The sequence below is a fragment of the Varanus komodoensis genome, unplaced genomic scaffold (genome assembly GCF_004798865.1).
Source record: "Varanus komodoensis strain SLA01 unplaced genomic scaffold, ASM479886v1 scaffold7_1, whole genome shotgun sequence".
Taxonomy (NCBI): Eukaryota; Metazoa; Chordata; class Lepidosauria; order Squamata; family Varanidae; genus Varanus; species Varanus komodoensis.
This window is the reverse complement of record NW_025336479.1, coordinates 18,113,896-18,128,068: the sequence shown is the minus strand read 5'-3', so window position 1 is coordinate 18,128,068 and position 14,173 is coordinate 18,113,896. Positions and strand designations below refer to the sequence as shown.

Genomic DNA, 14,173 nt, shown 5'->3' with positions numbered 1-14,173 from the left:
GCTCCCCAGAGAGGCCCGCCTGGCGCCATCATTTTTGTTTTTCGGCGCCAGGCTAAGACCTTTTTATTTAAAACTTATTTTAATTGTTAAATTATTTGAATTAATAGAATTTTAAATTTTTAGCCGAGAAAGCACCGGAGGTTTTTAAACAATTATTTTTTAATTGTTATACTGTTATTATTTATGTATTTATGTATCCTTTGTGAGCCGCTCCAAGGCTTTGTTGCGATGGGGGTGGCATAGAAATGTTTTAAATAAATAAATAAATATTAGGGCTGGGGTGTGCACCAAGGTAGGGTTAGGGTTGGAAAAATGAGGTGTCCTGGCATCATTTTGATGGTTGGAATGTGTTTAGAATGGGCAGAAAGTATGAACTGTAAACAAAAACCTACTCAAGGAAGGCTTTTTCTAAATCGTCCCCTTTTGCATGGAATTTACCCTTATATTAGGGTTAGGGATGTGCACCAGGGTAGGTTTGGGGTTGGAAAAACGAGGCATGTTTGTTATGGGTGGAATGTGCTCAGAATGGGAAGAAATGTTGAGCTGTGCAGAAATTGCTAAACAAGGAAGGCATTTTCAAAAGCATCCTGTTTAGCATAGAACTTTACCCCTATATTAGGGTTAAGGGTGTGCACCAGGGTTGGGTTAGGGTTTGATAGACAAAGTGTTCTGGAATCATTTTTATGGTTGGAATGTGTTTAGAATGGGCAGAAAGTATGAGCTGTAAACAAAAAGCTACTCAAGGTGGTGCCAACCCTAACCCTACCATGGAATTTACCCTTATATTAGAAACTACTCCTGGAAGGCTCTTTCAATATCTCCCTGTTTTCCATGGAACTTCACCCCTATATTATTATTAGTGGTGTGCACCAGGGTAGGGTAAGTGTTGGAAAATGTGTCTTGGCATGGGTTTTGATGGTTGGAATGTGTTTAGAATGAGCAGAAATGTTGGGCTGTGCAGATAAAGCTTCTCAAGGAACTATTTTTCTAAATCGCCCACTTTTCAGTGGAACTTTACTGCTATAATAGGGTTAGGGGATTACACCAGGTTAGGGTTAGGCCAATGGTTGCCAATCTGTTGTATGGGTTCCAAAGTTTGCAAGTGGAGCCCTCTCTGTTGGCATGCAATCCAAGTCATCCCAGCATCACTCCAGCAGCCGAGCACTGTATAACAGCACACACAGGGTCCCTTCACTTGCTCGGAAAGAGTAACGGCGCCAGCCAGTGGTGTCACGAGCCGCAACTCCTTAGCAGGAACTTGTCCGAGCTTTCACATGGCCAGTCAGTGTACTTCTAGTGACATATATATAAATGCTTGGACTGACTGTGAGGTGTTTTTTCTAAACGAAAACCTCAGTTTTCAGGTTTTATTGTAGTGTTGGTACTTTGCAATAAATAAGTGGGTTTTGGGTTGCAGATTGGGCACTCAGTCTCTAAAAGGTTCTCCATCGCTGGTATAGAGAATGGGATTTACCAGAAAAGGGTTTTCACTGTAACCAAGAAACCCAAAATGGAAGGACATATTTAATACTTTGGGCAAACAGTACTGTTACTTTACACCATACAGTCAATGTTTTGCTAAAACCTTTAAATAGGGATTATTAGAAAACCCACAAACATGGGCACATAAAGGAGATGATGCTTTTCTATGATGTTGGTGTTCAATTATATCTCCAGTTTTCTTGTATTGGTGTTGGGATAATCCTTATGGAACATACAGGTGCATTCTAAATCAGGGCAAAGTGCCAGTTGTCTGTTAGTTTTAACACTTTTAACATTCTCTGCAGTAAGTAACTATAGTTGCATGTAACTGAAATATTTATATGCTGTTCACTGTTTTCTCTTGAGCTTTGATTTCCTTTTCTCTGTTGTCTCCATTTTGCCCCCCCCCCCCTCCCTCCCTCCTTCCTTCCTTCCTTCCTTCCTTCCTTTCTTTCCATTGCAGTACTGGGGTTGGGATTTGTCTTCTCATTCTTCCTAAAGTGCCATGTAAACAAATTATAAAAACATTATTTGGAAGTGTTGTGTTTAGGTGAGGACAGATAAAATATTTTAAGTCTTGTGGAAGTTGAACATGCATTCTTTGTCCTGCAAACACATGAAAATACATGCAGACATACCTAAATAAAGTCAATTGAATTTGTTGAGGTTTATTTCTTAGCAAACTTGTATGGGATTCTGCTGCAAGTATTGTTTTACTACAATGTCATACCTGTGTTTCATATTAATTCTATATATTTGGTCCAAACCAAGCTATGCTTTTCCCTTTTGACAGTAACACTTCCTCTCTATTTTCTATTGGACAACTTTAGATTTTTATTCTGATTATTAGAAGACCTTAGTTATTTGCTAGAAAAGCAGGATAAACATTCTGAAAATATTTCACCCAGCCAAACTGGGTGTATGTGTGTTGTTATAATCTATACAATATAAATCTATGTATATGCATGATGCTTCGGCTCCATGAAAGCTTTTTTCCTTAAAGCAGTTGTTTGTTGGTAGAATGTTTATTTCAAGCATAGTATATACCAGTAATAAAAATAAGTTGCCACTCACAAATAGATGCCTTTAGTATCATGAGAGATATAGGAATGTAGATGTCCATTAATCTTTTTTTGTGCAAATAGCATAAAGCTAAGAGTAGCTATAAGGAGAGAACAGAACAAGCAGGGTGGGTTTAGTTGCCTATTTTATGTCTTGTAAGCACTGAGATTTGGAAACCATGGCCTTCTATCACCATTGAGGAGCAATATATTTTCCTCAAAATGCTAAAAGCAGAGAAGTAGGCAGCAATAATAAATGAAAATAACAAGATCAAAAAACCCCACCCCTGGAAAAATAAAAATAGTAAATTGCAATGGGTTCTGTCCCAGGAAAAGGGTTCACAAATGTTTCCACATTTCTATTCTGTCAGAGTCCATTTTTTTCAGGTGTGTTTGCTCTCTTGCTGAGAATGTTCTCAAATACTTTCTCTTTATCTCTCTCTATATATGTGTGTGTCTGGAAGGAAGCAATATCCAACTCCCCAAGCCATGATTAATGAATCTATTTGGCAAAGTGCCCTTATCTTGACAAACAGTGAGATTTTCAGGAGAGTGGGTCTATTGGCAGCTGTCAGAAGTAAACTTGGAGTTGTCAAAGAGAGATCTTGTATCCCCAAAGGAAAGCACTGTTATGACAATCTCATAACAGAATCTCAGCACTTAGGGTGATGGGGAAGGATAGTGAGGTATGAATTCAATACAACATAAAACATCACTCGAACATTCCAGTCAGCCTCTGGGCTTGCTATGGCCTCATATTTCCTATAACATTGTATTAAATGTGAGACAATTGTACCATTTTAAGTATGGTGGGAATGTTTAAATACATATTCACAGTCCTAAAAATAAAGATGCAAGTGGTGAGTCTGCCACAGAAGGGCACTCAATAAGTTTTGAGCAAGCATACAATCTCCCTGATTGAGCACAAGGAAACCTATGCTTCCTCTTTGCAACCTAAGAGGTTGTACTTCTTTGGAACAGTTTCGAGCTGACTGAGGTTATTTTAAAAGGCACCCAATATTCAATTACATAAACATGGAAGGTGCCAGGGCAAGGGACAGACTATCTGCTGAAGCACAGAAGGAGGGAAAGGGGAACTCAAACACAATAAACTTGCTGTGGCTACAAAAATGTAATTCTGCATTATATCTGAACTGGGCAAATGTTGAATTCAGCACATACACCCCTGACATTTGAAAAATGAAGCCACAGAAAAGCTACCTTTTTACTCCCAGGTAAATATGGATAGGGTTGCAGCCTTAATGGCTAAAATATTTTTATCCTGTCCTGACCACTCGTACTTACAGACTTTATGCAGTGAGATTTGCAGCTGCCTACAGTCAACTTAAACCTTGTTCTTTCATTCACAAGCTGCCTTCCTATCCTTGCCAAACATAAAAGGGGGCCTCTTGAAAATACCAAACATTGCAATGAAAATAATCTATGCAAACCACAGGTGTTAGTAAGTTTATATAGCTTATGTAAACTTTCATGAGGGAGACCTGGGTTCAAATGCCTGCACTAGCATAAGCTTCACTAATGTTGCTCACCAGTTATTTTGAAAAGAAAATGGCATTGCTTGTTCATGCTGCACCAAGATCCTTGGGAAAAGAGAGGTGTATACAGAGTGAGTAAAATGTGAGCAATAGAAATTGGGCAGAATTGTAGTTGCTGCCTTTTAGAGCAATAAATGCTTGGCTTTTCTGTAATGCACTTTTTTATTCTTTAGAGACTGCAGTTTAAACTAAAGATTAACATTCTGCTAACAACATACTTCTATTTATTATGCTTTAGATGAATTTGGCCTTCTCTATTTCCCAGGCAGGCTGCTCTACCGAGGATTCAGATTTTTATTTCCTTTTGTAACAACAGCAATTGCAAACCTTGTGAGCACCACACAGCTGAGTTCTGTGATGTGTATGCATGCAAAATCACTTTCAATTCATTTACAAGAGAGTGCAGTGATACATGCCTTGGGCATTAACCAGGTTGTTATTTGAGAGTCTAAGTGCCAATGAAGGAGGACTGCTTGGGGTGGCCTTTGGGAATGGAAATTAGGATAATTCTAATAAACTACAGTTCGACCCTTGGTTAATGTCTAAGGAAGCACAGAATGATGTCTAATGAGTGTGCTAAGCTGCTTCCACACTAAGATTTTAATGTGCAGTTGTCATGCCTCATTCATTCGCATTTTACAGCATCATCATCCATTCGTATGTATACCCTGCTTTTACAGTGCTGCTTCTGTCCTTTTTCTCCAGCAGAAAGTCTGACTTGTCTGAGGAGGAACAGCAATATGATTGGCACTGGTATAGCTTTACTTGGTGCCAGACTTCCAACTTAAGCAATGTAGTTTGCACATACTAGCCAGGGCAAACTAACCCTAGCTCGGCGACCTTCACTATAACCTTTGCAATGGGCATCATTTTAAGAATCAGTCTCTTATTTAGTGATAACATGCTTTTCTGTCATTTAAAAATAAAATTATCAAAATGCTGTTTGCTTTAAGAAGTATTATAGCATTAGTTTTTTAGAACTACAATGCTAATTTAATCTCCTTTTGATTAAAACCCTGAAGAAAACACCTTGTCTTCAATTTTGTCCTTTCATTAGTGGTTTTTATTGGAAAGAATTCCAACCTATGTGACAAACCCACTTTACCATTATTCAAATATTAGCAAAATAGTACTTAAATGAAAGAGTTTTATAGCTTTGCAACATTTCTGTCTAAAAATGCATAGGATTGCATCCTTAAATTGTTGATATTAGATATATAATTTACCCTATTACAAAGTATTTCCCAGATCAGTTTATGAAACATGAAAATATAATGTAACCCTTTAAAAATACAGTAACATTACAATGTAATAAGAACATAATATACAAGTTATGTAAAACTAATGTCCAAATAAAACTTTTAATATTCATGGGAAATTAATTTTTTTTTAATTTAACACCAGAAAAGTAAGAAAGTAGGCAGGAGGCAAACCTCCTTGGAGAGGCATTCCTCACTCCAGATTCCATTGTTGAGAAGGGTCTTTGAACTGGGGAATTCTCATTGTGAAAAGTTGTTTCAGGTGCCTTTGCTCAGCTTAAAGGGGCATGGAGAGAGAGAGCAAAGGACAGCTCAGTTTGAAGAACTTGCATGGAATGGTATTATTGTCTTATTTCATAAATCACCATCTAGTGAATCTGGATTCATGCTCTGCTAGCTCACTATATTATTCTTTATTGATAGCTACTGAGTAGGCAACTCTGAAGTAGCTTATTAGTCTGGGGGCTTTTCAAATACACAATATGTTCTCTCCCTCCCAAATATTGACTCTGTGGTTTTTGCTTTTTGTTTTGGCATGAACTCTCTCTGCAGATCATGAACCCTTGCTAAGTAAGAGTCTGATTTGTTAAATCTGCCCTTTAGCAATCCACCTGTTTTTTTCTGATGCATGTGTCACTCTAGAGGGGAAACATATATTACAACTAGTGAGCTTTGTATAATGCATGTTGTTTTATTTCTTTGTTATGTAGCTCTTTCAAAAGTTCCCCTGCTGTGATATTTTGCAGCAAGGAATCTCAGCAGCAGTCATTTAAGTAAACAGGGATCATACCAAACGACAGACTCTAAGCCTGCAGCAACAGGCACTTCATTCAAGTTGGAACCAGATGGCAGGCTCGCATTCCTCTTGTCAGATGTACAAATAGTGCCCCAATAAATATCTGTGTTCAGTTTGGTCACTGAACAGCTGTATCAGTGAAGTCCGTCTGCAAATGGGGTGAGGCTGAAGTTTTAACAGCACCTTTAAGTTGCTATAGTATTACAAGAACTGTTGAGAAATCTGAAGGCCATCGGTGTATTTTTTAGAGCAGATCTTTGGGCTACTATATGACAATGCAGGCCACAGTCCTGAACATATATATTTGGGAGTAGATTGCAGAAAGATCAACAAAATTTGCTTTTGATTAACATGTTTAGGATTAGCATTCATTTATTTATTGGTTTGCTAGGGAAAATATCCTGCCATTTTGGCTTTAATTTTTAAAAGGATGACATTCAACATTATACTAAAAAGAAAGAACATGCCTCCTCTGATTGACTGGCAGCTGTGTTTCCTGGGATAAGTGTCTTGGTGACAGAGTCACTGTCATATTTGGCATGCTGATCTGGAGAAAATAAGGTTATTATAAGAAAAGCCATGGTGATTCAGACCAAGCAGCTGTGCACAGGATTGCTCAAGTGGGATGGGCTGGTGTATGCAGGCAGGTCACCTCTGCAAGAGGTAGCACATAGCCAGCAAGGCTAGTAACCACTCATAGCCTCATTCCTTGTGAATCTGTCCAGGCTCCTTTTAAAGCCATCCAGATTGGCAGTCATCACCACTTCCCATGGCAGCAAATTCCATAGTTTACTATACTTTGTGGGAAGTTCTTCTTCACAGCAGTTGTCCACTAGGCCGACATTTTCATGGAGCTTTCCACTACTGCCCCAAGATCCCTTTCTTGATCAGTCTTGTTCTTGCTCAGAACAATGCATAAGGAGGTTTCTTATCAATGTTTATGGCAGACTTATGGTGTATATTTGTGCAGCACTGCCAAGTCTTGTGCTATGAATGAAAAAATAGGTTAGTGTGTTTATTTTTATCTATTTTATGTATTTAATTGCTATACCTTCCAGTAGCTGAGGTTCTTTCATTTAGAGGAGTGTTGAAATGTATTATTTAAGATGAGATGATGACTGAGAGCAAAGGGCAAAAATAGTGCTGAAACACAGTACTGTATTTTGACTTCACACTGTGTTTGCTTGTTGATGAGAGAGAGCTGCAAGAGCATTAAGTCATAGAAAAGTTATTGTCAATCTCAGAATTTGCTCCAGCCTGTCTCTTTTCTCCTTTGCCTGACACTGAGACAGGATTAGATTTCGATAAGAAGCTGAAGGTTTATGGAATGTGGTGCTTCTTTCATTTGATTTATGTTTCAAATGTTCACAGAAAGAAGGAATGTCTCTGCCACAAGTCCTTCTATTAATGAAGATTGGCGGTGTTAGCAGCATTCTTGTTGATTCAACATTCAAAACTGGAAAATATAATTGCAAGTCAGAAGGCTCATCGCTGTCTGGATGTCTTTGAACAAATTCTAAAGGGCCCTGAATATGGCAAATTTAGATTTCAGATCAAGATGCCTGAATCTGTTTTCAAATCGGTTTTGGACTGGGATCTGCCTGCTACCCTTGTCCATTATACCGTGCTGCTATTTTGAATTTAATAATGTCCTCATAGAGAACATCAGATCTGTGTGCAAGTAATGCTAATACTGTGTGATTCAAAATGGTGATAAAGTCAGGCAGCAGTGAGTGGTTGCAGACCCTGCATGGATAGAAACATCCCCCCTTCATTGCTTAGGCTTCATGCACATTAACACGTGTGCTGGAATCTTAGTTAGGATGAATACATGAATGGAAATTTAAAGAATGAGGCTGATTGAGGCATTGGAAAGGAGGATATATAGAAGTACAAAGGCAAGCAATTGTAGCACACACAGAACTGATCTCTGTCACAGAGAACGTAAATTCTAGAAGCTGTAGGCATTGACTGCTTTACTTTGAGTAAAGCTGAGCTATGTAGGGCATGTGATGAAACTGAAGAGATATTCCTCTGAGGGCCTGCAATGGGTTTCAGCATGCTTTCCCCTACTTTTGAGTGGGTAAAGATGGTCACATCTGGACTCCCTTGCATAGTCCAAAGGTATAAAAACCTGCATCAGGCTAGTCAAAATATGTGTTGTGCTTTTACAAATGTAATTTCTTTACCATATAAAAATTATGAAGGATTTTCTCCCAGATCTGGTTGATTTTTTCCGCTCAATTTGCTATAGTAGATCTCTGCATGTCTATAAAGTTTTCTTGTTTTGTTTTACTCTGGCATAGTGCAGAGTCTTTTGATTAGCCTTAGTCTGAATAAGATAAGGCACAATCCTTTGCAAGTTTAGGCAGAAAAGGGGCTATTACTCCCAGCCAGCATAGTTGCATGGAATCATGCCCAAAGCTTATGTTCTACTAACCTTCATTAGAAAGCTTTTGTCTTCCTTTAGGTGGACTACAACCTTTTGCACACTTACATCAGAATAAATTTAATTGTATACAGAAAGCTGCCATCTGAGTAACTGTGTTACACTATTTATATGTATCCCTTTACCCTCAGTTTTACCCCCATTTTCAGTTTATAAATCACACTTTTGCCTCATGCATTAGCTTATAGCTGCTCACTTTTACTACAAATCCATTAAAAGGAAGTTTGTTGCAACAAGGAACTGGCAAGTATTTAGAATGTCTTTGGGGACTGGTTGCACATCACAGCGGAAAACACTCTACCTCTTCCAATGCTACGGTGTGACTTTCATCATATCAGCTATTCCCAAGATGTCTTGGCTCCAAACGATCAGAATATGCCAATTGCAATTGTTACGCTAGGTAAATTGTTGGTCCCTTTTGAAAGTTGCTTTAAAAGGGAACTTGGGGGCACGCATTGATGGATGAAAGAAACCTCCCTCTTTGTCTCAGCTTAGCCACATTGCCTGCTTGATGATGCAAGCTAGGAGTATTTGAAAACTGGGGGAGCACTGCCTTAAAGGGCATACCATTTCAATGTGCTGTTTAGATAACAATTAGGTCTCCTCTTATTGAAAGAGCACAGTCCCCTCCCCATCTGACATGGCCTGGGTCACAGGGGACAGCAAAGGGTCTGGAAAGCAAAGAATGCCACAACAATGCTGCAGGGGGGAAAATGGATCGGTGCCACTATTACTCAAAGGCCTAAGCTGGAACAACTTTTTCCAGATTCTTGCATTATGGATCAGTTAGCTGAAGCATTTGTACTGGAATATGAAGGGAAATAACAGTTTAACAACATGTAACAATTTTGTGACATGCATCTCATTTCCATGTAGGAATATGCATGAGCCTCTTTGCTCATAATTAATAGCAGCCTGCCTATTTTGCTGCTATTTTGTATGAGGGAGCACCAAAGTTCTCTTGCTTGCAGTAAGACTCAGAAACTAGTAGTGACACTAGAGATAACTTTTTATTTTCTTCTTGGTGGGGGTTAAATTAGATGTGATATTTGATGTGTAGTTTGTCCTTTCATAATTGAGGAATTTAATTTAAATAAAGAAATAGGAGCAGTGAGCCAGATCAGGATTCTGCTGTGAGTAGAGCCAGGCTACTACCATGTCTCCAGTTAGACTCTACCTCCTTGTGCCTGCTATTTACAATGGGATAAGAGTTCCCATTCGTGATAATGGGAGCTTTCCTCCCATTGCCAGCAGGAGACGTGGTGGATCATTCCCATTGGCATCATGGCAGGAGCAACATCATAAAACTTCCTCACCTGCACAGTCCTGCTCAAGCTCAGATTCCTTGTGTCAGTTATTAATATTTCAGAAATCGCATATGCAAGGGCAAATCATGTGACGTATATCGTGCCTATTTTGACCTTCTCTTTAAAAGAGAGGAGCAGATATTGCTGGAAAAAAGAGTTGAATTCTAGTTAAATTGCTTTCGGTTTTTAATTAGACTGTAGACAGAATACAGGCATGAACAGGACAAGTGAAAAGTGAGTTGAAAGTTTCTTTTAAAAAGTGCAACAATGGTAACTGCAAAGCACATGCTTGCAAAGTGTTTATGTTCAGAACTGTCATAGCAAAGCTATACAATTGCTACTGCATGACTTTGTCTGAATGATTTAATTGTGAAAAGTTGGTTATTTTTCTTTCCCAGTGTCACAGGAATATCTATCCTAATTGAATATTTAGCATTCAAATGATTCAGGCATTTTTTAAAAATAAGAATTTTAAAGGATTGTTTTTCTAGCTGATTCTTTTTTGAAGAAGCCATATTTCTGAAATTGAAGATTTTCCATTGAGTGTGTAGAAGTGATTAATATATGATATTTCCTGCTCATGAAGGCTTATGAATTGTACCACTAAACATATATGTAACATGGGTTATCTATACAGTTTTCCCTGGGATAACTATTTATGAACGAGCAGGAAACCTTTTCTTCAGAAATGTCTTGGTAATAGTTATATGATACCCATTCTGTTGTATTTTTATGTGCATGCTTAAAAATCACTATGAAATCAACCTGAGATCTGACCATGTTAATTCAGAATTGGCCTAGTATTAGCCACCTCCATACATAGTTGGAGCAGTTAGATTTAAACCTTGTATCATTAAACTTCTGCCTAATGCTGATGAGTTCAGAATAACATTCACTTCTCCTGTTTTTAAAGTGGTCTCTTCTGTGAAAATCCACCACCAATGGTTCTGCTACAGACCAGTCCTTGTGACTATTATGAATGCCAAAACGGAGCACAGTGCATTGTAGTACACCAGGAGCCAATCTGTCGTTGCCTGGCTGGTTTCGCTGGTCAGAAGTGCGAGAAACTCATTACTGTCAATTTTGTTGGGAAGGATTCCTACGTCGAGCTGCCACTAGCCAAAATCTGCCCTCAGGCAAATATCTCTCTTCAAGTAAGTCATGCTTATAAGATTGGTTAATCCAGTTCTAGTATAAAAATCTTTCAGGTCTCCTTCTGTGCCCTATAGTATGCCAAACATTGCTTCCCACTGAGATGCCAGCACAAGGAATCAAGTAATTCTGGTTGCAGCCATCACAAAAAAGCAGCACTTGACATTTTTAACATGATTTTTAACATGTTTTTAAACATGATTAAATTAATCTGCTTCCTTTCATAAGGGCTTGATATGGTTTACACATGTCTTACTGAGGAAGAGTAATGTCTTACCTTATAAGATACCTGTAAGCACAAAAAGAGGACAAATTTAATATTTTACTTGCAATTTTTAATATTCCTAGCTGTTTCTCTCCACTCTGGAATAAAGACACAAAACATGTAACATAAGCTATAAGCTCAAAGACATTCAGTTTCAAAGGCTACATTTTGCGCTAGATTTTGAAAACAGGTTTATAACAAAAATATATTTTGGATGGTAACATGAGAGCCAGACTTGTTTACTACATGGATTTTACACAGATGGTGTTCTCAAAGCTTATTTTGCAGTTGAAATATTGCTTCTCCATCTGGTAGCTAATTGCCACTCAAGTAAAAAAATTAGTTTTGACTAAGCACCTCTTAAAACAGGGTTAAAGAGAGCTTCCTAATGAAAAGAACTCATACATAAATAAAAAGTCACTTTTATCTTACAAACTTGAGAGTATTTCATTTGATTTTTCTTTTAATGTGAATATTTAGCTTCTAAATATTGCCATTTGTCTTGTACATTCAAAAACCTGTTGACATACTGGCAGCAGAAATAATTGGAACCAACATTTGTTCTTGGTAGCTGCCTGAAAGTCCATATTCTGAGTCCTTTAAACAAATAAGTATATAAGAGGTTATTTACAGAAGCTATAGGGATGATAACAATAATGCACGTCCTTGAAAATACATTTGCAGCTTGACTAGTTATAGCATAGAATCTGTGGAACTGGCTTTGCCATGCTAGTGGCGGAAGTGAAGAGGGCATCCAAGTTCTTTTGAGGTATTGATAATGCAATTCTATGCACAGGTATTCAGAACTAAAACCAAGTGAGTTAAATGGGACTTGCTTGCTGGAAAGTGTGTATAGCAGGATGCCTTGCTTCGTCATTCCTGCTGTTTGGCCTTGATGGTTGGGGCAGATGGGAATTGGATTCTGTTAACCTCTGAAGAGATAATGCTATTGTTTCCCTAAGTAGTCTATGTATGAATTAAGTTTCTAGAAATTTATTATGTTTTATTGTTAAACCATTTTGAGCTGTGCGGGAGGTGGCATAAAGCCCTCCTGAAGTAAAATTATTTTTATTAGGGTGTTCTATACTGTTTAAAGAAATATGTTATCCACTTTGGGTGCTTTAAAAGCAGATAAGCAGCAGTCCTGAAGTCCATTTCAGATTCCATATATTTGCAAGCTTTGCACTTCAAAACTGGCCTGCCAGATGTCTGGTATAAGCATTGCTTCTTCGTGCAGGTCTTTTTCTCTGGTGTTTCTTACAGTATAGAAATTGTGTGTATTCAGTTTATTAACTGATCAAGAGCATTTCTGCCAGCAAAGCTCTGTTCATACAATATGCAGAATAGTTGTGGTCAGTCGCTCCGTGTCCCGGGCACGCAGGGATGCCTCTTGGAATGTCTGCAAATGCTACAAACGAAATAGTCCACATAAACAAATTATCATAACTGCATAGGTGAGTGCAGCGGCATGGGGAGAAATGTTTTGGTATTCTTTAACTGTCCATGAAATAATCCTCATTGTAAGGGAAGAGAAATAAATTATGTTTATGCCTTTGCTTTTTTTTGTATCAGCATTAATCTTCTTCACTTTGACATTCAAAGGTAGCAACCGATAAAGACAACGGCATCTTATTATACAAAGGGGACAATGATCCTTTGGCTTTAGAGCTGTATCAAGGTCATGTGAGGCTTAGCTATGACACAATGAGCTCTCCGCCCACAACTATATACAGGTAAGTCTGTTCTCTTAAAAAGTGATGCTTTCCTTTAACAGTTAAAACCACATTGCATGCCTTTTCTTAGATATTTTTCTGACACTTTATGCATACAATGTATGTGTGTTTAGCATTTTTGTTTTCTATTTAATGTTCCTTATCAGTTTATTGGGGAAAGATGCAATGAAAATGAGTGGGGGAAAGAGGGCTCTTTTCACTTATTCCCAACATTCATGTTTAAAAAATTGACTAAATCCAATATTTTATAGACATTTGATTACTGCAAAGGTTTCCAAGCAAGTTTGGTGCTTTTTGCTACCTTTCCATCATCACTTCCAATCAGAGGCCTGTGGCTTTTAGTTGAATGAATACTGGTCTGGAGAGGTTTTTAAATGGGGAGAAATGGGGAAGTATCAAATCATGAGCCATATAGTCCAGTTCCATATGATGAGGCAGAGCCGTTTACCCTTTGGATCAGAGAGGTTCTTTATACCCAGTATCTTCCATAGATTCCATAGATTGTTAGTGCCACAAATAAAGAAAAAAATATCACAGAGTACATAACAATAGGTGTCTTCTACAAAGAAGCCAAGCCATGCCTACAATAAGTAAGATTTAGAAAAGCAAAGCCAAACGTAAGTTCATGCTGAAGAAAAAAATCATTTTCTGACCATGCATATGGTGATCATCAACCTCTAGAGCAAGCATTATACACATCACTTGTGTTTGCCAGAAATATACTGATATTTCCCAGAACTAAAATGTACATTGCAAATGTTATCTGTAATTTTAATGTGCAGTGTACAGAGAAGCCCAGTCAGGGTTCCTGGGTTTTTAATTCAGTAAATACATTTAAATATTTATTCCCCATGCTTCTGGTGCAAAACACACACACACACACACACACAATTCAAGGAGCCTTCCATAGTTCAAAATAATGATATAAAGCAGTGGACCAAGGACATCAGGTCAGCAGCCAAAGCAGTCTGCCTGTGGTTCACACTTCATACATTTGCTGTGCAAACTTGGAGAGTATGTGTGGCAATTGCAACTTCTATGTGAAGGGTGCTTCTGAACAAACAACTTATAGTACTATCAGTCAAAAGTCACTGTGCAGCTCTTCCATTGTGC

At 38.2% G+C, this 14,173-nt stretch overlaps 1 protein-coding gene across 1 annotated transcript in view; it reads left to right on the top strand.

The window, feature by feature from the left end:
• The window catches only part of SLIT3 (slit guidance ligand 3), a 524,682-nt gene that overhangs the window by 484,304 nt on the left and 26,205 nt on the right, over nucleotides 1-14,173 (top strand). Inside the window, exons 31-32 of the mRNA XM_044453633.1 lie at nucleotides 10,824-11,064; nucleotides 12,930-13,060. Coding sequence (XP_044309568.1) covers nucleotides 10,824-11,064; nucleotides 12,930-13,060 — 372 coding nt within the window. The remainder of the gene's footprint in view (nucleotides 1-10,823; nucleotides 11,065-12,929; nucleotides 13,061-14,173) is intronic.